General features: G+C 40.6%; 1 protein-coding gene across 4 annotated transcripts; it reads right to left on the bottom strand.

Moving 5' to 3' along the window:
• Window positions 1–1741: 1741 nt before the first annotated feature.
• LOC309577745 (uncharacterized protein F13E9.13, mitochondrial-like) lies at window positions 1742–23242 on the bottom strand. 4 transcript variants are annotated; one of them, XM_082289961.1, is made up of 7 exons: window positions 23178–23233; window positions 22917–22992; window positions 21677–21759; window positions 14691–14871; window positions 9835–9985; window positions 7890–8017; window positions 1742–2769 (listed from the first exon to the last, which is right to left on the bottom strand). In XM_082289961.1, the coding sequence occupies exons 2-7, from the start codon at window positions 22987–22989 to the stop codon at window positions 2579–2581; spliced, it is 807 nt and encodes a 268-aa protein (XP_082146087.1). In that variant the 5' UTR covers window positions 22990–22992; window positions 23178–23233; the 3' UTR covers window positions 1742–2578. The 4 variants fall into 4 exon arrangements, with proteins under 4 accessions (XP_082146087.1, XP_082146090.1, XP_082146089.1 ...); XM_082289964.1 differs by lacking the exon at window positions 21677–21759 and having other exon boundaries at window positions 23178–23242; XM_082289963.1 differs by lacking the exons at window positions 22917–22992; window positions 23178–23233 and adding an exon at window positions 20595–20829.
• Between the last annotated feature and the right edge of the window lie 233 nt (window positions 23243–23475).

Raw genomic sequence — 23475 nt, 5'->3', positions numbered from 1 at the left:
TGGTGTTCCTTACACAGAGGTATGTTACATGAAATTCTGATAGTGAGAGTGCTGTCTGCAGTATTCATTGCATGTTATGAGTATTACACCAACTCATTGAGGCTTCTGTATTGCACAACTACTGTGTGTAACATTACTGCCTTTAGAGCTTGCATGCAGACCTGAAGAAGTTCCCACTTACCCCCTCCTTTTATTCAGATGAAAACCCATTTAAGTTTCAGGCACTTCTGAGTTTTTAGGATGTAAGTAGAAACTAATTCAAGAAACACACTGGCAACACAAAATTCTCACACAGTGTTGAATGCGACTTTTGACCAGAGGCATCAGTGTCTTTGAAAACAACTATCACCACTGAACAACCCTTATCAGTGTATTCATTGTAGTTTTCAGCTGACTATTTAAGATTTTTACTCTTGTGGCACTAGAGCACCAACTGGTCGTTGCTGCAGGTCAGCCTTTCAAGCTTACAGGTTTACTGAAACTAACTTCCAATGCTGGTAACAATTGTATTAGTGCACACCTGTTGGGACAACCTTCACTAAATCTTCTGTGCAATGCTGTATGGAAACAGACACAAAACCCTCCTAAATGCACAAAGATCAAATGTATGTACTGATTTAAGCACACCAGTATTACTGGTATCTAAGTGAATTTACCTTTTTTTAATTTAATATGGTGTTTTTCACAATACAGAGGACATAAGTAACATTAACTACTCAGGCTAAGAATTTTAAGACTAAACCAGATCATTGCTTTACCTGGCAAAAATGCTGTGTCTGTGCGGAAGACAAATTCTAAAAGCATCTTCATGATCCTTAAGTAATTCTGCACTGCCTCTACCAGCAGCCTGGAGTGAGAGCTGCAGATGCAAAGACTGATGAAGATGACCTCAATTCTCCCCTCCCCACCCCGAGTGTGGCTGGTACAAGATGGGTTAGGTTCCAGCCAGAATCCAGCTTACACCTGTAAGGCCACAGGGGTGCTCCTGCTGTCCTGGGTTGGGCCACAGGTGCTGGTTCTGAGGGAAGCACAGCCACACACAGATTTAAAGTACCTGTGTAAATGTGGACTTTGACAAAGCAGTGCCTGGCACAACAACCAGGCACCTGAAAGGATTTCTATGCACTGAAGCTGTGCCAGTGTATTTAGGAGAAAAAGGGAGAAAAGCCATGGCTGTCACAGGGTCTAAAGGACCTCTTTTCCAGCAGGTCAACACACCAAAGACATTTCATTGCTTTTGATGAGAGTCACATGGGAAGCAGACCAGTCCAGAAAAAAGAAACCACAGAAGACAATCTCATACTGTGACATTCTGGAATCACCATTACATTAACAAAACTAAGTATCTTGAAAATCTCTTTGTCCTTGGAAGGGGGATGATCTTTTGCTCAGAAAAGAATGGGTGCTCTGCCAGCTGCCACAAACCCCACGTTTGCATGCTTGCTTTAATATCCACAATTTACCTTTCATCAGCAGAAGCCTGATGTGTACATGTCAAGGAAAGAGAGAGCTCCCAGAGGACATCCCAGTTGCAAGGAATGAAAACACATGCCCACATTTTGTGCAGCCATGACATAACAGGTATTCCTTGGGTTCTTTTGTGATTCCTTAGAGCTAAACAATCAAATTCAAGGAGAATCTCTTACAACACACACAGTGAGACTGTAATTTAATTTTTCCTCTACACTTCACAAGAAAAATAAAAATCTGTGTTTACCTGTGGCTTTGGTAGAAAGGTTTCTATTGTAATTATATCTTGTGTATTCCAAGAAAGTTTTCTACATCACTAATACTAGTCTGGAGAGGTACAAAGCTGCAGGTGCTTGCTGAAAAATAATAAACCTTTATTAAAATTTCCAATTTTTGCAAAAGCATTTTGACTACATTCCAAATCTACTTAAAATGTAACTAAATATTTACATTTATTCTATAGTAAGTATTGTAAGTAAATCAATACTCCAGTTACCTTAAATTTTTGTGTGGTTTTACAAAAATGTAGCAGTTGTATAAATGCACAATTCTAATGAAAAAATAATGATCTTGAACTTTAAAAGAGCCCTTCATTTGGAGAGATGAAAGTGCTGTACATTCTTTCATTCATTATGTCTTACAGCCCCTGTGTGATGTAGGTGCTATTATCATCATTTTAGAGATGGGGAAACTGAAAGGCTAATTAACTTGTCCAATTTACAACACTTTTAGCTGTAAACTTAGGGCATCCTATTGTACTTAAAGGTAAAGCAGAACTCAGCTCACCTGTAATGAACATTTTCTAAAAATTCTTAAACTCCATAAGCTCTTTACTTATAGGAGAGAATATCTCACACAAGATTTCAGAGCTGGCTTTGCACTGATGGTAGCTGTGAGCATCACAGAAATGTGCTGCCTAGAAGCAAACATCACAGCACCAGGTTATTGCAAAGTGTCACCATGCTTCCCAGCTAGGTATGGACATGATGTGCATTTTTATTTGATGATATTTGCCCTTCAGCCACGCGTTTGTGCTTTAATTCCATAGAACGCACCACACCGCATTTCTACAAACACACACACACACAAACGGTGTTTGCTGACAAACTCATTCCCTCAGTTTACTTAAGTGTTCCATGAATTTCTTTACTCGGTCAGGATCAACAGCATTTGCCCAATATCCTTCTTTCTTGAAATAGGAACCGATTATAAGAGCATCTGCGTCCAAGTAATTCTTCACATTCTCCAGAGTCACTCCGGACCCAACCAGCACAGGAATCTTCACAGCATGCTTAACCTCTGAAGAGAAGAAAGCCAAAATCAGGGTTAATTCCCATCTTTGAAACTCTCTCCATAAAGACTCTAATTTGCCTGGTTTTTCAACAGAAGAAAGGTATTGAGAAATTTGTGATCATGGTGTTTATTACTTCTACTACAGAATGAAACAAGTTCTCTAGAAAAAAACACCTTTAGCTCTAAACAGCTATTAAGAAGAAAAAAAAAAAAATCTCACTTTTTGCATTCTGTTGTCTGGAATACTTTCTATATCTGCTTGTATGAAAGAGAGAAGGAATCATAGAGGCACCATTGACAGCTCAGCTAGTTTTCCAGAAAGCAAAAGCCAGAAAGAGAAGTGGTCTTTATCAGTACTAGAAATGACAATGGAACAAAAAAGCCACTTATTTTTCCTTTATACGCTGTTACTTAATGATCTGACCTTTTACCTGGTTTCAAGAGGAGAAACAGACAAAAACAAGGCTCGAAATACCACAAACAGAGCAGGGGTGGACTTCAGCCTGTGGGTCAGGCGGAACACTGTGAAATGTATGCGTTCTGACAGACCCAACTGTGCAGAAACTATGGTTCAGTTACCAGCATTCACATTTTTTAGAATAAACCCCAAAAGAGATGGTTATTTGAGAATAGGAAGGTTCCCCATAGATAAATGAAATGTTATTACAGTATATTCTGCAGAACTTGGGTCAGTACTAGCTTTGGGGGGAGGGAAAAAAAAAAAAAGCCAAGAATTATTAAAGCATCCTTCTCATCATTTTATGTCAAACTGACCATCCAAAGAGTGACTCATAGGACAGGATGCTTCATCCCTTAGAGGAATGTAGTGAGCCATTACTTCTGACCTTTAAAAACATATAAATTGGCTTAATTAGTGATAAGCTGATGGTAAGGTGGTTATAGCTTGAGGTAACTAGGGAAAGCACACATGCAACAAATAAAAGCCTGTTTCAAAACTGTTTAAATGAAGTTTCATCAGAAGCCTAACTTATTAATTATGCTTCAGGGAAGACTAATTATTTATCACCTTCCTACTTCACTGAAGAAAGGGGATCAATTAAAATGCTCTTGAATCTCTTTTTAGGTCACATGCTTTACCATTTTTCCATCTAGGAACAATAACTCCTTCTTAAAAAGATTTTAACACAAAAATAAAACCATTCAACACAGCCCTTCCTGAAAATGTCAAACAAATCAGATGGATCATGCATATATGATTAAAACTTTAGTTATTTCTATGCATATTTGATATTCTTAGTCATTCTGCTTACAGCAACAAAATAATTAATTTCTAGTTACTTATAGCCTTATTACTGATACCCTGTTCTAAAATACCAGAATTTTATGTATATAATATCTAGATGCTCTTAGGAATATCTTATCTGTTTTACATCAATACCAACACATGATTAAGGTGCATCTGACCACAGATTTGTGACAGTACTTGACTGAATCCCCAGAGGAATCAAGCTCCAAGTCAGTATTTGTTCTTACAAGTGTGTAAAGCACATTAGCAGGGAGTTGTTTCATAATTATTTCACATCAGCAGGAAAAACGAAGAGCCAAATAATTAAACAGAGCATGTTCATATGGGTCTGAGACAACAGCTCATCCCTACTGGGCAAAGGGAAAAACCCAGTGAAACCTGAGACTGATCTGAAACTCCAAAACACCCCAAAGCCTTCCAAAGTGGGAAGGTATCAAGTGCTGCTGCGATCCACACATGACACAAGGAGTGCACACATCTCCTGGGCTGCAGATTTATTCAGAATGACAATGTGAAGAATGGCAAAGGGAGTGCTCAGTGTGCAGTGAGATGTGTTACCTAATTAAGTATGCTACAGATGCTACTTTTAAGTCCTTTCCAAGCACATCAAGGCCTAAAGTTGATTAGTAGAAGGTGATTTGTCTATTGGCTGTGCTAATACAAATTCTAACCTGTAAAAGAAAATAAAGCAACAGCAGTGAGATGCGCTTTTGTATGGCAATGTTCAGTCACTGTCAAAATGTCTCTGAACACACACCTCTGCTTCAAATCTCTCAGTTTTCCAGGTGTTCTTTTTCTGACTTTTTTTTTTTTTGACACAGTGAGAGAAAGGAAGCAATTTTGTGATGTTACAGTAACAAGACTCTGAAGCTGACAGAGATTTCTCTGTTCCAGTAGACTGTAACTAGAGGGCACTGTGCTCTTTCTTGTGGCAGCACAGCTGCACACAGGTCTTTAATAAAACCCAGTGAAATCGTGCTTGGTTGCAAAGCACAATGAAAGCATTTGAACTATGGTATGCACAAGTTTCATGAAATAAAGGCCAAGTGCTCCTAGCTTGAAAACAGTGGTGAAGAGCAGTGTAAAAATAAGCACCACTGTGCCAATAACTTGCTCGACTACTCTTCTTTAGCAGCTTTTTCATTGCAGTGATCACTGTACCGTACACAACACTATGTTTATGGTAATACTCCACTAACACATTTTAGGTTTTAATTCAAGGGACTTTTTCTCTGTCATTAAATTTAGGGCTTAAACAGGAGATGTAAGTGATCAGTACTTTTTCTATCTCTGAGGGTACTGCAAAGGCAGGAGCCTCTATTTTGACCATCAAAAGATGAGAGAGTGAGTCAGTCTTGAAGCCCCTTTTATGAACAGTAATTAAGGAGGTGACAGTCACAGCCAGCTGTTGGATTTCATTATGTACCTGTTTTCCACTGGTTACTCAGCTGAGACACTTTGTTTTGTTCAAAGACATAACTGAGCGGTCATTATGCAAAGCTTTGGTCACTCAAAATACAAACTGAATGCAAAGCAGGTATTTCAGCAGTTATAGCCAAAGAAAAAACCTGATGGGTTCACACATCCCACCAAAGAACATTCCACAAGGCAGCAAACTGGAACTTCTATAACCTCTTAAATGAAAAGATGGTTTATTAATGAACTGCAATTCAAAATGCTCAGCTATAATTCTTGCTCCTTAACAACACGAAGCCTGATTTTTCAGACCTCATACTCCATCGACCTCTGGTGCCCTGGAGTGCCCAGGCAGCCCTGGAGCAGAGCCTGCCAGCCTAGAGAAGGCAGCAACACAAACTGCAAATGAAACCTGACTGAACACAGATCTCTGGCTTGACAGGGAAACACTTCCCACAGCCCATCACAAATCAATCAATTCTGCACAAAGACACAAAGGCAAAACCACTTCTGTATTACTGCACAACAAAGCTGAAAAAGAGACATGACAAAAATCTCATCTGTCTCTCGGCTCTGCTTTCAAAAGCTGCTTTGCAGTGTGATGAAAGGTGCCCAATTGTATCACCGTAATACGGCACTGCCAGGGCTGCATAAATTCCTGAAATGCAAAATCTCACTCACATCAACACCAACTTTGTAGACTGTAGATCTGATCCCTTTTAAGACTCTTCTGACATAGATATGCCTAATTTGTCATTTCCTTATACTATGGAATATTGATTTTTAAGTTGTTCTCTTAACTGTTTTAAGACATCTTTCTCATGAGAGGGCCTGCTAACATCCAAAATGCTGTGATCTAAGTACAATAAACCCATGATCTGCACACTCTTGCTTTCATAACACAAATGCAAATGCAGAATTAATGTGTACTTCATTACAACTGCCAACTCAGATTCATTTTGTTCTTTGGACCCAGAAAGAGAAAGAGACAGAGACTGACATGTTTGTTCACATGAAAGAAAAGCAGAAGCTCTGGTTCTGTCTGGTTGGGGTCCTGAGACAAAAAAAACCTCTGGGCCTACAGGTCAGGTTTAGCCCTTGATGCAGGAAATCAATGGAGGTTGCAAGTGCATACATGAAAGCAGAATTTAACCTAGGATTTTGCCCAAAGACATATCAAATTTTTTAAAAATTATTTAATCTGCATTAATAACAGTAGAGATATTAAGTACAAACAGGGATGGATCTCTAGATTACCAAAATTTTGAAGTCTCTAAAGCAGGCTTAGCTTCCAGTATCACTTGTTCCACGTATCATTTCTAATTTACTGTACCATAAGAGGCTCAGTGTTCACACCAAGCCATCGTTTTCTTTTTAACATTGGTGACTGAAGCATAGCAACTTATAATCTGTTTTTTAGCAAAAAGTTTAATATGTATGAAATAAGAACCACTTTGACAAGTTCAACATTCATTTTAAATGCTCTTAAGCATGTGTGATATACATAAAAACCCTGAAAACACTGAATGATTTCATGTTGTTTCAAAAGATGTTTGAGGTCCAGGTTATCTCTGGCAAGTAAAGTACGGTTTTCATGCTTATCTGCTAACTTAAGTGGAATACAATACAGTGCACTGGAACTTCAAAATATGCCAAGTTACAGCGTGTTAGATAAAGTAAAACCTAAAAATATACACATTCTGTTTTATGTAGTGAGACATTCAAATTCAAGCCATTGATCTAAATTAAAATTAGTGATGAAAATTAAATGTCCCCATGATAGAACTTTAATTCTAACATGGGAGCAATACAGTTTCATGAACACAGCCCAAACTTATGCCAGTATAAAAATATCAAGAATCACAGCACTTTTGCAAAGGTCAGAACTCATAGGTCAAATGAGTTTCTCTCGGTAAAAAGTCCACACTATTTAAAAATTATTTTGATATTAATATCTTCCTGTCTAGCAATGAACTTGTATTCTTGCTGAAAATCTTCCAAGCAGTACTTTCCCTGGTATTAATGTTTGGAATGTTGCCTTGTCAAAATGCCCCTCTTCTTGCAGGAATTCCATTTTCATTGTGAAAGATAAAAACACTGAACTCTTCAATGGAAAGATTTACGGTTAGTCAGTTAGTTTAATATGGTTAGTTTTAGTATAGTTAGTTTTCTAGTGCTGTAAAGTAGTTTTTTCTTATATTAGGGCTTTTTAGAGATGAAACAGTATTTTCTTTAAGCCTCAGCATCATTCAGTGTTATGAAAGCTTGGAATAATTGTAATTTTTGTCCTGCCAAACTGTTGTATAGAAATATATCACAGTCCATCTGAGTAACACCTCAAATATATTAGCTCTGATCAAATCAAACCCCATAGTGAGAGTTTCTTGCCTTTCATCCTTTTCCCCCTGCTCCCTGCTGCCCAGGCCGGTATCCCAGCCCTCACCTCGCAGCTGCTGCGGGTCCGCAGGGTGGCCGGTGGCCGTGCCGGTCAGCACCACGCCGTTGGCCAGGAAGAGCTGGGCAGCGGCCGCAGTCTGGGCCACGCTGACATCGGCCGTCAGGGCGTGAGCACTGCAGGAACACAGCAGGAACAGAGCCCGTCACACACGGTGGGACCACACCTCGCCTCCCCGCCCTCCTGCTGGCAGAACCCCCAGGGGCTGCTTTACCGTGTCCTGCCTACATTGGCAGGTACAATCGCAACCCCAGCGAGAGTTAAAGCCAGAACTGATGGGTTACTGCTCCGGGTCCCGTGTCTCCAGAGAGTGAGCGCTACGAGTGAACCACCAAGTGTCAATGGAGACAGCTGCTTACAAGTCGAGCACCTGTATTTCAGAAGTGTTGAGCACACAGAGCTCTCTGACTTCACGTGGGAGTTGTGGATGTGCCCTCATTCATAAATCAGATCGTTGCTTAGGACAGAATCAACAACCTCCACAAGTCCAACTAACAGGAAGTATAGTTAATACCTATGATGTAACCCCAGGAATCATCTTACACAGCAATTACAAACATCAATTACACCTGCATCCCAGCTGTTCAACAGCAGGCTTTGATGTATGGGTGACACACTGTCTGAAATCTATAGCAACAGCAGCTATTAATTTATGTGGTCCCAAGCTTGGAAAGAATTCCAGCCATTGCTGGTTGAACATCCAACACTGTTGTTTCTGTATTTAAACAGAAAACAACAGTATGGCCAACATGTTGCACTGCTGAGTGGTGATGGCACAAGAACAGTTTCTCCTCATTTAAAGAACAGGAGCATAGCAGCTCTCAGTGGCAGCTGCATTTTTCTACATTAAAAAGCTCAACCAACAAGTCCTCCAGCATTTCCTTCTGAGCTTATGCTTCTGCCTGAAATAAAAACCTCTTTTCCTTTCTTAAAAGGCAAACACTTTGAAAAATGGGAAGTATAATCCAAATATCAATTCATCAATTGTCAAGACTAAGAAAAAGAATGACGTGATGCAATTTCTTTTACAGAAAATCTAATGCAATGTATTTTTACTTACATGTATATATTTATATATATACATTAAAAAATCATCAGAAAGAAACAGTTCTGAAAGGACCTGAAAAGATTCATTTGACCACCACACCGCATTGTTTCCTTCCTCTTTTGAAATTTATTACCTGCTTATTACATATTTAAGATTTTCCAAACTTGATTATACTCATGATTGCTCACATACTACACACAAACATTTTAATTAGGTTATTTAGCATGTATAATACATAGGACTTGAGCAGTTTTTCTGGGGAAAAAGAAAACCCAAAGAACGACATGTAAATAGCTGAAAGTACCATGTGACAGGTAAGACAAAGTATCAGCAGAAAAAAAACTGGATTTATCTGTCATAAGTTCCTTCTGTTTGATAATCACAGAACATAACCCTTACACAGACAGCACTGATTTAAGTAGCAAGAATCAGTACTATTGGCAGGAAGGAGAAGAAAGAGAATAGCTTTTTAAAATGCCAAAATATTATCACTTGGATGCTTTTATATGGCAACTGCCTACATAGCTAAAAAAAACCCCTGGATGCCTAACTTTCGGAAACAAAACTTCTTTAAACATAATAGACATATACACGTATACAAAGTCTCAATACCAGATGCAAGGATTTTATAGCTGGCATTTTTAAAACCTGAAAATTAAACAACTACAAACTTCACAGATACAGCAACCTGCAACTTACAGCTGCAAATTTATTTTTAAATGTATCCCCTTTTAGCACTGCAAGTCCATGCTTAAATAATAAACTTCTTCCTATATGATTAACTGTCCTGAAAGAAAATTGGCATTAAAAAAAAAATCAGAAAATGGAGAAAAAGACAAGATCATGATTGCATTCATATTTACACAAAATTTTGTTTGTATTTACCTATGCTTCTTTTTAATATCAGCAAAAATCTGAATGTTCTCTGCTCCAATGTGTTTTCTGTATCGCAGCAGGTCACCTGCACAGGCATTTATAATCCCTTCATCAGCCACATGAGAAAACACAAACCCTTCAGCCCGGATAAAATCAAGACCTGAAAACAGTAAAAAGCAACATTTTAGCTAAAACTGAGAAATGGAGAAGAAAAACACTAAAACCAAATGAAAATCCACCTTCCCATTTGATCCCAACACAAATTGTTTCATGTGCTCTAGGACTAGCCAACCTCACTTTTCCACATAAATTTAAGTTTTGCATTCTTTATTTTTGCGCCATTCCCTCTGACTTCTTTCCATCTCACTGCTTTCAGCTCCCATCTCTCCCACTGACCCCACCAGCTTTCCCCCAGCCCCTGGTCCCCTTCTCTCTCTCAGCCCCTGGGTTTGTTCCTGTGTGGCTCAGAACAGGCAGCTGCACACCCTGCCCTGCCTCCTGCCATGATGTGCCAGAGGAACAGGTGGGTCAAAACACAGCTCCTTTATCCTAACAATGTGTTTTCTCTCTAAAAAGGTTCATTAACTCGCATCTCTTCCCTCTTTCCAGAAACTCTTTTGCTGTATTACTGCTTCTCTGACATCTATTTCCCAGTTAAATATGCCTCAAGTTTGCCATCAGGTCAAAAGCATCAAGGCTACGGACACAGAGGTACAGCACTGTCATCTTTCTTTAGGAAATTAGGCAAGAAAACACAGCCTGAAACATGTTATATGCAACCTGCATGACTCCTGTGTTTCCTTACACAGCACCACATCAACAAATTTCTTCTAGAGCTGTGCCAAAGGCTTAGGAAGAGTCAAACATTTTCCATTCTACTCCAACCATCAATTCTGCCATGCCTTAGTAGCACGGGTTCTACCATGCTCATTAAGTTTTCACACTAGGAAGGTTTTGTAGGATGGATACTGAAAAGGAAGATTATGAATTGTAATATTTCACATGAGCCATTCATTGACATTCAGGGACCCCCTCCACAGCCTTGAAATACCTGTTGTAAGACTGAAGCCTTGGACCACAGTGCAATAGGCCCACAGCTGTGAGGCACAAGATTGACATCTGACTCCCTTATTGCACTCCCCACTTCTTTCCTGTCTTTCATAGCCTTGAACCTGCCACTTAAAACCTGCCTCTTTTACACATCTGTGTAAAAGCTCTGCACAATCTTGTGCAGTTTTGCTGTTCTTCCAGTTTGCTTTGGAGATATCTTCCAAGCCCTTCTGAAGCTCTGCTACTGCTCCAGCTTTGGAGTCAGATGCACATTTAATTAGAGCTGACATCATACAAAGGAAAGCAATGCATGTGGAAACAGTCATCAAGACTGCAATCCCACCCACCAGAGAACTGATTAGGCAACAGAGGCATCACCTTAGCATGTTCCAACTATAAACATAAATGATCTTGAAAATTTATTTACCAAATGGCAAGGTGTCTGTTTTAAAATTTCAGTTTCATTCCAAAAGCCCTGAAGTTGCAGAAACAGAAGCTTATGCCTGAGAGAGAAGAGCCTGTATTGCTTAGCAACACAGACTCCAGCTAACAAGAAACATCACAGATGGATGCCAAATCAAATGCAAGCTGTCCTGTGCCTTGAGATTAGTGGGTGCAAAGCATGGAGTATTCTCAGGATCCAAAGACAAGAGTGTGCCATGAGTACCAATACAGGTGCTTGTAGACACTAGGTGATAAACACACTGCAAATAGCTAGACTGACATTTCTACATCAAGGAACAAAAGCTATAACTTCTATTTATATCACCCAAGCTTACAGTACAATTCACGGTTAAATAGGAATAATTATTTCTCTAATCATAAGACTATGGATAAGCCTAGAGACATGTTACAATTTCACAGCAAGGTTTAACTTGGGACAGAGCCTATTCATTGAGTAATTTCATTTATTGAAGTCATTGCTTGCACATTGTTTGTTGATGTTTGGTTTGTGTTTCCTTAGTTCAGTAATATAAGACTTCCTGCTAAACACTGGATTGTACTTAGCTTAACAAGGCTGAACTCCCTATCTGGGTTTTTGGAGGCCATGAAAATACAATTTTTAACCAAGTGTAATAGGTGCAGGCACCATATCATTACCCTTCTGTTTTATGAAGCCATAATCAGATTCTGCTAATGAATTCATTTTTATGCTCATAAAATTGTGAGAATGATACTACTGCTTGCGTTCACATTTGGGAAGCTGAAAAGTAATAGCTGTTGAATAGTTAATAGGCAGTCCCATTTCTGACTTATATGGGAACAACACATTTTGTAGTCTCACTGAAAAACAAGAGCAGGGAATTTCCAATGAAAACTAATAAACAGAACTTTTAGAGGAGCATTGACTTTGTCTGCTGTTGACACTGGAGGCATAGTGTGTCTGTGCTACAAAGATACTTTACTTCTCGGGACACTGTCTTGCAGCAGCTCCTCCCATGCTCAGCACAGACTGCAGACCCAGGAGCAGTGCTCCCAGCAGCATCCACAGCACTCCCTGCCTTGTTTCACAGCACCTGGGGGTGCTCCCAAGGCATGGGCACCCTACTGCAGTTCTCAGCTGAGCTGCCTCCCCTCACCACTGCATAAATAGGGTGGCAGTTAAAAAGGACAGCAAAACCCACAGCATACAACTCTGTCTAATTCTGTCTTACCCTAAACAGGATCACGGATGACAGCAAGTGAATTTCCACTCTGCTGGTGGGGGAGAGAAAGGAATGGGCTCACACAGGAAAGCTGTATTTACAAAAGACATGGAGAGATCTGGGATATCTCCTGATACGAAGCCTCATTTATCAGCTATCAACTGTGTCATTGTCACTGATGAAGACTAATTCAGAACTGGAATTTCAGTTACTTGATTCTTAAAGGAAAAAGGGCAGCTTCAAGTAGAGATGGCAGTTGGACAAGATGACTCTTTAAAGTCCCTTCCAACTGAATCATTTTTTTCTAAACTTATGAGATGAGAGAAGATAAACTTAAAAATTGAGCCCTGATTCATGATGAGTGACCCAGGCTCACCCAGGCACAGGACCCTACAGTCCTTGCTCAAGCTAGTTGAGCTCCTAGTCACAATGCAGACCTATTGACTTCCCTCCACCCTTTACAAAATAAAATCATTACCTTCTCCTGGAGACCAGCTATAAATTTCCTGTGTGGTTCTCTTCAGAACAGTTATTCTTACCAAAGACAGGGATTTCCACAGGGAAAATGAAATGATTGTACAGTAGGCAGAAGATGCTACATATGGGTTTTAGCTAAAGCACTTTAATCAAGTTATTTTTGTAGTGAAAGCTTACAGGACTTGCTTTATTAATAGCTGCCTGTTACAATTGTATTGACATTAAAGTCACTACTAAGTTGCTACAGAAAAACTATTCAAAGATTTGCTACCTACAAAGTAGTATCCACTTTATTATGGTTTTGCTTAAAGTGATTTTCTTTCTGCTTTCCTGTTCAGTGAACTTGAGAGAATCATTTTTAGAGAAGAGCAATGAAATGCATTAAACTCAGGCCCTTCCTGGTTGGTGTTCTCCAGTTACAGAGGAAATAGTGCAGAACAAGAGTAGAGCTGAGCAAAACCCAAGCCCTCCAGGAATTCTCCCCTTCATTAATAATTGCAAAGAAGAGAAATATGTTGTTCCCAGTCTATATCCCTTAGTTAGTGATGATTTTTGCTCCTGAAAGGATTGCTTTTAAAAATAGGGTATGTGCTATTTTCCCAAATACCTATGTACCTCAAGTGTCCCACATGCAGCAACCTCTAAAAACTAAAACTGGATTCTGTTACCATTTTTATTTGAGGTTTTCATATAGGTTCCAATGCAGCAATAAAAATTAAGCTGTCTCAATTTGTCAAGTGGCTAGATACTTTGAAAATGGCAACATCTGATTTTAAAGCTCACAAAACAAATCTCAGTTGAAAACACATCTATTAACAAGAATTTAAAGCTTTTACAACATATTCAGCATAACTAAAACTGCCACTGCAGATCAGTTAGCCTACAGGATTTTACCTGAAGTATGGCTTCCAGTTAACACCAGCATCTCCTGCCTGGTTCTATAAAATTTGTACATGCAAAAATGTGCAGCCTTGCCACTTACCATGATGACAGTCAATGTGGGCAAAAACATGCATTAACCCTCAATTTATGAATTTAGGAAGTACAGGCTTTCCATATGAAGCCAGCTTTCATCTTTACATCGTGGAGGGCTACATATGGAAAACTAAAATTGCTTCAGCAAACAGTAGGAAGCTTAGCAAGTCCAGAATTCATGCAATAAAGATAGATTAATTTATATTTAATTCCCCCAAATGCAATTTAATTTTAAGTACTTTGGCTATCTATACACTCAATTTTTGTCATTATATAAAAAGCTTCATTCTACTCATTCATTAAAAAAGACAATGAAAACTTAGTTTTAATGGATAACAGCAGCAGCAACAACGTATAATTAGATGCTGAACAGGATGCTTAACCACCATGGGTTATGTTGATCCTCACATATAATATAACTGAAGTAAATAAGAGTTACACCAAAGGTGGCTTTTAGACATGAGCAGATTTAAACTAATCATTATATTTAGACAGGTTTCACCTAGAAAGCTCTGGCAGCAGCCTTGGGACTTTTAGCAGCCTCCAACTGAAGCAGTGCACAAGTACCATCTATTCTAATTAAGCAGGCATCTTTCTCAAAATCTAACTGCTGCTTTTTCAGGGTACAGTCAGCTTTTCATGCTATGTCAGCACAAGGAACAGTCTGCAGAAAGGCCACAGCAACAGCAGGAATAAGTGAGGAGCCCTTCCCATTACCTGCAGCCAGAGCAATGGCTATTGCCTGCTGGTTGGCAGCACACAGCACCTGGACACCCAGCGGGACACGGGGACAGCTCTGTCTGATGGCAGCACCGAGCACTGCCATGGCTGCGGTCACCTCCGGGCCTGGGCACACCGTGTACGGCACGTCGTGCATGTTCTCCACTATCAACCCATCCTGGGGAAAGAAGGATAAAAAAATATCATTGCACTGGGCAAGAGGGAGCTTAAAAACATGGCTAGTTTACCATTAGGCTATTATGCATTAAGACACACAAGTGTAAAGGTTTTCCTTCAAAGGAAGGATTATCTACAGAAAATTGTGTTGATGCATTTGATGCACACAAGCACTTATAAAAGTGCTTTCATCAACAGCATGGTATTTGCAGGGAAATCGTGAAGAGAAATAAATGTGATTTTAATTATACATTCATCAATTTGGGTTCCTTTGATCCATCCTAAAATGTGAACTATAGGCAAATGAGTTAAATCTTATACCTCATTAAAAATAGCGTAAAGTCAAACTTCAGTTATCCAAGGGGAATACAGGATATTGAGTATGTTCAGATAACAGAGGGCTCTGAGATAATCAGGGCAATTTTCAATTCAATTAATGTCAGAAAATAAGTGTTATTTTGGATAAATAAAGGAATTTTTTGTTTGACTATTATTGTGCCAAATGCCATAATATTAACTATTGATATTTTTCCCATTCCATATGCAGAATCACTGGAAGGAAGATATTGCCATTTATTATCTATTACACCTCTCCATCCACATGGACATGGATGGAGATTATCATCACAATGGAGTGATGATAAAATACTCTGCTGATACAATTTGTACATTACCTGATACCATGTACTTTTCCAATAATTGTAGAGGAAATACCAAAAAGTTTTCAAAAACTGCAGACCATATATAATTTTGTCATGGATTAATAACAAGAGTAAAAGTAGAGCCTTGAAACATATTCCATGCCTGATATTTTGCATTTGCAGTGAGAAGATGAAAAGAAACCAGATATTTCTCACCAGCTTAATTCTAAAAATGCAAAAAGTTTAATAGACAAACTAATTGTATATATAGCAAATAAATTCTTCTCTCTCTGTGTTTTATCACACATCTTAATCCTTTAAAATGAGAGCTTTACCTTTCACAGATACTGTAACTGAACAAGAATAGCAGGAACATTTTTTGGGAAAAAGTACAACTAGAGATTCAACAAAGCAGATTGGTTATCAATAACAGAGAATCAGGAAGGGGAAACAAAAAAAGGTTTCCTTTTTAAAAATCTTTTATATGTAACACTTCTCTAATCTTTGCTGTAGTGTGGAAGCCCTTCTGGCAGCAAAAGATAAGACAGTGTACGAAATGTAGTCAGCATTTAATGGCTGAATTACAGGCTAAGGCACAGGCATCATAAATGAGCACCCAACACACAGGGTGGGGTAAAGTGAGAAGGAAATAATCCAGTGGAGCAACATGGTCAGTCCAAGCACACAACCTGCAAACATTCAGTGCACCAGGGCACAGCTGCCTTTCTCAAATTACTTACAGCTGAGTACTTAAATACACAAAACACCTGCTACCTAAAAAACAAAGGGACACAACCTGTTAATGGAAAAGGTGACCTGATATGATGACACTCCACATCGGACCTCTGCACTGTGTGGGGCCATTCAACAACATATTTAACTGCATAATTCCAGTCCAGGAAAACCTGAATTAGGCAAAGGAAAACCAGGTATGACAACCAACCAAAACATCTGCGCTTGACTTTGTTTCTGTGTCCAATTCAAGATTAACACCCACACTTCTGTACCTGTGATGGGAGGTAGTCATACGACAAAGATGGCAACCTGTCCTAAGAAAACCCACAGCATTTTCGGAAATGGGCAGGGGAAAAAAAAACAATCACTAATTTTTAGTCATTTTTTCCAGCATGAGGTCAGGACTGTTCCAACAAACCTGAACAGACCAAATGGTCTTGTATCTGAGGCACAGCTACAGAATCCTCTGTGGTACCAACAGAAAGAGAAACTCTGTAACCTCTTGCTCTCTACACACATAAACGTATTAGGTCAGTCTAAGCACGAATACAAAGTTGGTCAGTAGCTGCATGTGGCAAAAGGACTAATGTAGAACTATACTTTAACAAAGCAAATTAAAAAAAAAAAATGCAATGAACCATCAAAACCAGGTAATTCCTTGAGGCCAAAAAGCCTGGAAGCCCTTGGCTCGGAAATACACTACTTGGCAGACCTCAGCAAAATCTTGGTATCAGGGAAGCTCCAAACTTATCATAAAAGCCAGGAACCAGGATCTGAATTCCCATGCTTGCAGGCAGTCAAAAATCAACCTCAACAGGAAGAAAGGCAACTGGGAATGGGGCTTCAGATGCTCAGCTCCTAAAGAGCCATGCTAGTAGCCAAAAAAAAAGCAACAGAATGGGCTAGCAGAATTCCACAGTGAAACTGAGCTTTTCTCAACTTGCTACTACTTTGACAGTTCAGGATTTGCATAAAGCAAATCATTCCATTAGATACATTAATGAATTAATTCATTTAATAAATTATAAAAACCACTAGCCATAATACTACGCATAAAAAGTGTCTGATTGAATTCCAGTTCAAAATGCAGGCATATGGGAGGATTGCAACAGTTCTCTCTCCTACTTTAAATTTACTATATTCACTTTCCAGCATACTGCTTCTTCTTATGGCCTCAAGGTCCACAGTTACAGTGAATATTTTTAGTAGAACTTTAATAATGTGTTGTTCTTTTGGTACCATCCGACTGTTCTTTTGCATATTATGCTTTGTTTAATTAGAAAAAGAACAACATATGTTCTGCAATACAGAAAGCTGAATTACAGATGCATTAAGGCAAAGCTTTCTTTCATATTTTATATGAAAATATAACACCACAGATTTCTATGTTTACTGAATTGATATGTATATGAAACAAACTTCAGTACTAGCAGACAACTAATTAAAATGGGGAAAGAAAACAGTTATGCTAAATTAAAGTTCTTGGAGCCTAAGCTTATAGTTTAGAAGTCTATGGAAGCAGCTTCTGCATTATATCCTCCAAAGCAGAATTTATGTAGACAGTATGAGATAAAACTCTCCTTCTGTGTTCCTTTTCCATTGAATATTAAGATAATTTAAGTGTTACTTATATATAAGTCCTATTATATGTAATTTTCAAACAATATATTTCCTTCTTACTTTGAATGACTTCTGAAGAGCTACACATGTGAAGTGCCCTTTGTATCACAGTTAGCTACTGAAAAATAGGTCATTTAAATAGCTCTCTAACTATACAGAAAAATTATTTCCTTAGATGTATTCCACTTACAGAAGTAACCTCTTAAAACACTTCAGCCGCACACACATCACAGCGGAGAAGCCTCAAAAATAGCAATAACACTATAAACCACAACTGATGTAACAGTTGCACAAGTTTTAACTCAGCATATACCTAACATAACTTTTTCCCAGGGCAATTTTAACCCCAGTGTTTCTCCCCAGAGAAAAGCTTTATCTCCAAACATGCACCCCAGTATGAACCTCTGCAAGCTTATCAACTCTACTCCTTCCTCCAGAAAAGAAGAAAGACTTGCCCCATCCCTATTATTATATAGGGTGCTCAGGTGTGCACCAAGCCAATTACAGCATTTACCCCCACCCCACTCATGTGCCCTTTATAAAGGAAATCAGGTGCCTTTGCAGAGTATTTAATTGCTGCTTGTAAGCACAGCTCTTAGCAATTTCTTTAAAAACTCACCTCCAGAGCAGGAGATCACTACCTTAATAGAAGTAAGCTGCTATCTCATGTTCTCCTGCTCATGCTATAAGAGGTAGCTGTGGGCAGGTCTGTCTGCTATTTTATTTTCCTGTCACACAGCTGAGATTTGAAATGTTAACTTCTATAATCCAAGTGAAAGCTACCTACCTGTTTCTATGCAGAAATAACTACTTTATTCTGTCTCCACTGTTATTAAATTCTAAGTGCTGTGAATTCCAGTTATCACTGTAGTTATAAGAGCAATAGGCTTAACACTCACTTATTCTTTAAAAACATCGATGTCAAACATACACTAGCAACCGTTTGTAATGTCAGCTACTCCAGCAGCTACAGTTAGGAACAGTAACTAACAGTCAAGTAGGAACTCGTGCTCTAGTTTCTAGCTACAAAACAAATGGCATCCAGGCTGAATGGAATGAATAAAAGTTAACCTGAATATATATATTTTGCCTCTTTCTTAAAGAAAAGCAGGTACAAATTGGAGGGATTATAATGCCTCATACCCCGCTGTTTATAAAATCTTGTCTAGGGAATTTCATTGTTTAGCAACACACAAACACAAATCATATACATTTTGAGCACAGATGGCTTCCTAACTGAGCACTCACTTGTTTTCATTACTGTGCTCTAATATCACAAATCTTTCCTATTTATTATGTGAAGCTGAGAATGTGCCAGACAAGTCACCTTACTCTGAATATACCAGGATTTACTTCCAAGTGCAACACAGATGGAGTGAGCAAGACCATATACTTTATTTTTAAATGTTAACACCAATTCAAGCAATTTGAAACAATATATAAACATCTAAATAGCAGCAAATGGTTATGCATCTTCTCAAGGGCTACTGGAGGCAGCATTTGGGAACACTGTCAGCACAAACATCCATGGGAAAAAAACCCCTTTTTCTAGCTCTTCTTCCACAAGAAAAATGGACAGCTTAACAGTTCCTTTGGAATACTGAGCAAGAAACCCAAATATATTCCCATTCCAGAAGCTGGATAGTTTGGCAGAGTGGTGATCTCTGTGTAAAAGCTGGGAAGCTCCTGAAGCATCTATCATGAAAACTTGCATTTCTCTTAAAATACCACAAAAAACTAAAGAATTGAATTGCAGAAAGTGTTAGGCAACCCTATTGTTATTTATGGAGGCTCTCCTGATTATCTCTGAGACTTATGGCCTTAATAAAGGATTTGTTTGCTATATTGCCCTAACACTGTTCTGTACAGTCCTTTAGAATGAGGACTGGAGTGGAAGCATATTGATGTTCTTGTGACTTCTACAGGAAAATTGACTAATTATAAACATAAGCCCTGAATTTGTCCAGATGTGTAGAGAAATTACTGCATTCACCTCATCTGTCTACCTGACAGGTAGGTTTAAAGATATATTCAAGTTCAGAGACTGCAATGCATTGCAGAAAAGGTAAACCAGTTAGACTTGGAACTGCAGAATTTAGTACAACTGCTGAAAAGACAAAGTATAAAAGCCAAATTAAAACTTCGTGTTAGTACTCATTTTAAGGCTTGTCTCAAAGCTGCTCTAGTCTCGTGCATGCCAGCAGTGAAAGCAACTGCTTCTGTACCTTCCCTCACCTTTGGGAATATTTGGTGTCTTCCCCCTGCTGCTGAAGGTTTCAGCATGTAATCATTAGGTAAGGAAAGGGGCAAACAGGCACTGGAATGTGGAACAATGAATTTATGAGTTATAGATTACTTGTGCAAGCACTTCCTCTGGCACAGGAAGACAGAGAATAGTATTTGCCACTCTTCTCATGTAGATGGAATCCCATTATACCTCATGGTGACTCTGTAATAACAAAATACAAAGGCACAGTACAAAATGCAGAGCTATTGCACACCTGCTTTCAACAGGCATGAAAAGGAAGAAAACTTCCTCATTCTGTTCAACTTGCACTTAGAGACTATTCTAACTGGGAGGACATCTCACACGTGTTCATCTGGTTCACAGGCAGTGAAGCCCACCAGGCTAACATCATTTTACCCCAGTACTGTTTATCCTTTCAATGATTCTATTCTCAGCATTCATTCCTAATTTAGCCTTATCAGTACTCTGCCCATAACCTACCTTGCATGACTTGTCTTGCATTTTGACTTTGGTCTTCTATTCTTTAAATGAAGCTCTTGTATTCAATTTTGTTCTGTCTGTAAAGTATCATTCTAATTTATAGATTTAAAATGTTGCAACTGGCTTGTTAATAAAGTTTTTTCTGAAAACAGCAGCTCAGAGCAGTGACTGCTTGTTCACTGAAGACATTTTCAAATCTTGGACATTAGTACACCACCAAAAAGTGTTCTTAATGCTGTGGGCAGGTCAAAGAAAAAGCACATCAACACTCCAAGACAAGGTGTAATGAAATGTTTAAAACATATCTGACCTTTCAAAAGGACATACACCCTGTTAAAATCTACTGACCTATGAAAATTACTACACCACTTCAGGTCCAACAGCAATTCTGTCAGCAGTCTCTTCTTGCCCCTGGCTGAGACTGGCCTTTTGGGCCTGCTCTTCTGGACGTGCAAAGCAGGCATGTTTGCTACCAGGAGCCTGGAGAGAGGCTTAGCGAGGGCAGAAAAGGGCCTAAGCCTTTTTTTTTTTTTTTTAGATCCTGAATTACCTGTGCTGTTTTGTTACAAACACAGCTGTGGGGTGATCCTGCACCCTCCAGGTTCCTGACGTATGCATGCAGTGTATCAGCTGTGCACATGGCACTCCTCCATGACCTCAGGAAACCAGAGTCTTGTACAGAGCTAAAAATACAGTTGCTTGTCAGACTGGATTGATGAAGCATTCTACAGCCAGAGACCTTGAATGCCAGCAACAGCCCATGTTTCAGGCCATGGTTTGTTTTTTTTTTTTTAACTCCTTAAATTGACTTGATTAATCCAACTCAAACAACTTGAATTGTACAATTTTAATCTAAGTTTTTTCAATTGTTTTGGGTGCAGGTGATACTTATCTTAGAGGGTTTTTTTGTAATCTAGAAGGCCTAGCTCCTATGTTGAAATAAAAGACATGGATTTAAGCATCTCCCTAAACGGTGCAGTTTAAGATGCTTTTGAAGAATTATAGACTCAGTTTAAAATTCTGGCTATGCAGAAGTGGCTTTGTGTAGTGGCCATCATGGGAAGAAGGAAACCAAAACTTACAACTCCAGCATCCTTGTAAGTTTCTGCCTCTTGACAAGCTTGATCAATGATCTGGGACAATGGAAGAGAACTTCTTGGTGTCCCTGCAAGAATAATGCTGCTTACCCCAGGGCATGCACAAACCAAACCCACGGACAGTAACAGCTTTGGGCAGGACATCCATGGGGACTGGCATACTGAAACAGGGACATATAGGGCAAACTTGCTCAAAGGCTGTTCTATCTCCTTGTGACATGCCTTAGTTACATCTCATTCCTTAGCTGAACATGGCAGAGCTGCTGTAACCATTCAGCTCCTAAATCCAATTCACAAACTTGAGGAATGGCTGCTATAATGCCCTGTTGCACTAGGTCTGCTCTTAGCTTGCTATTCATGTACTTATAATTTATCCTGCATTAGTGATGCTCCAGACAATACAACATATGGGCAAGACCAACCCCTAGGTCAGCATAGAATACCTATGCTAAACAACAGGGAGTTTTAAACCAGTTAAAGCTATTCTTCATCTGCAAGGTTGATTGTAACTGATCTTCATGCCAAAAAAAGACACACATATGGATTTTGCTGGAGTTCAGTGAATTTCCCTTAAGAACAAAGTCTTTTCTGATGCTTCAGCTCATAAGGTCAGGCAGTGGGAGTCTGAAATGGGGACTGTGCTGAGCCCTGTCAGCTTTGTTAGCTGGCCTGATTTCACAGCACAGGGAGAGCTGGCCATATTGCCTGGGGGCTGCTTCTGGGAAAACGTGGGGCACCCTGAGCATCAGCCTGTCAGGGGTAAGGTGGGCTGCCGTAATCAGCTCTGCTCACCCTGAGCCCCTGCAAAGGCAGACGAGGAGGCCAGGCTGGAGCAGATCCTGCCTGTTGTCCGAGCTTCTCAGCGCCTCTAGGGGCACGAGGGAGCTCTCTCCAAATTGCATCCTCTCACAGCGCTCACTTGTGCAATTCCCTAACCCTTGTTTCTTGAAACACCGAGCTCACCAACCCCAAACCCTTGTTTTCTCAGCCCAGGTCCCTATGTGGATCTGCTTCTCGCCTTTTTTCCCTCTAAAACGGGGAGCGCCCAAACTTATGGCGCTTCATGAGGGGCCCGTCGTTGCGGTGAAGGGACAGGTTTCCAGGGGGGCCGCAGCCGGGCCAAGGGGTGATGTCGGCGACCCAGACCTGGTCCGGGTCCGGGTCCTGGTTCTGGTCCGGCTCCGGCTGCGGGTCCCGCCGGCCGTGCCGCCTGCCCGCCGCTTACCTGGCAGCGCTCCCACGTGCACCATCCCGACGACCGCCGCTTTCAGCCGCCCGAACAGCCCGGGCCGCTGCATGGCCTGCGGGGAGGGAAGGAAGGCGTGAGCAGAGCAGGGCCGGGCAGGCCATGGCGGCGGCCCCGCCTCCTGCCCTGGACCGGGACTGGGACCGCGCCGGGGACCAGAGCTGGGACCGAGTCCAGGACAGGAGACCCAGACCCTCAGCTCGGCGCGGTTCAGTTCGGGCTCGGCTCGGCTGGACTCACCCCGGGGCAGTCCCACGTGCGACAGCCGCTCCCGCCGCTCCCGCCGCTTCCGCGTCCGGGCCCCGCCCCGCAGGCCCCGCCCCGCAGGCCCCGCCCCGCAGGCCCCGCCCCGCAGGCCCCGCCCCGCAGGCCCCGCCCCGCAGGCCCCGCCCCGCAGGCCCCGCCCCGCAGGCCCCGCTCCCGCGGAATCCCGCAGGCCCCGCCCCGCAGGCCCCGCCCCGCAGGCCCCGCTCCCGCGGAATCCCGCAGGCCCCGCCCCGGCCCCGCCCCTACCGCGCGCGGGACTCCGCGCCGCTCC

Source organism: Coloeus monedula (genome assembly GCF_965178545.1).
Source record: "Coloeus monedula genome assembly, chromosome: 13".
NCBI lineage: Eukaryota > Metazoa > Chordata > Aves > Passeriformes > Corvidae > Coloeus > Coloeus monedula.
Note: the sequence above shows the minus strand (reverse complement) of the source record. Positions and strands in the feature narration are given on the sequence as shown.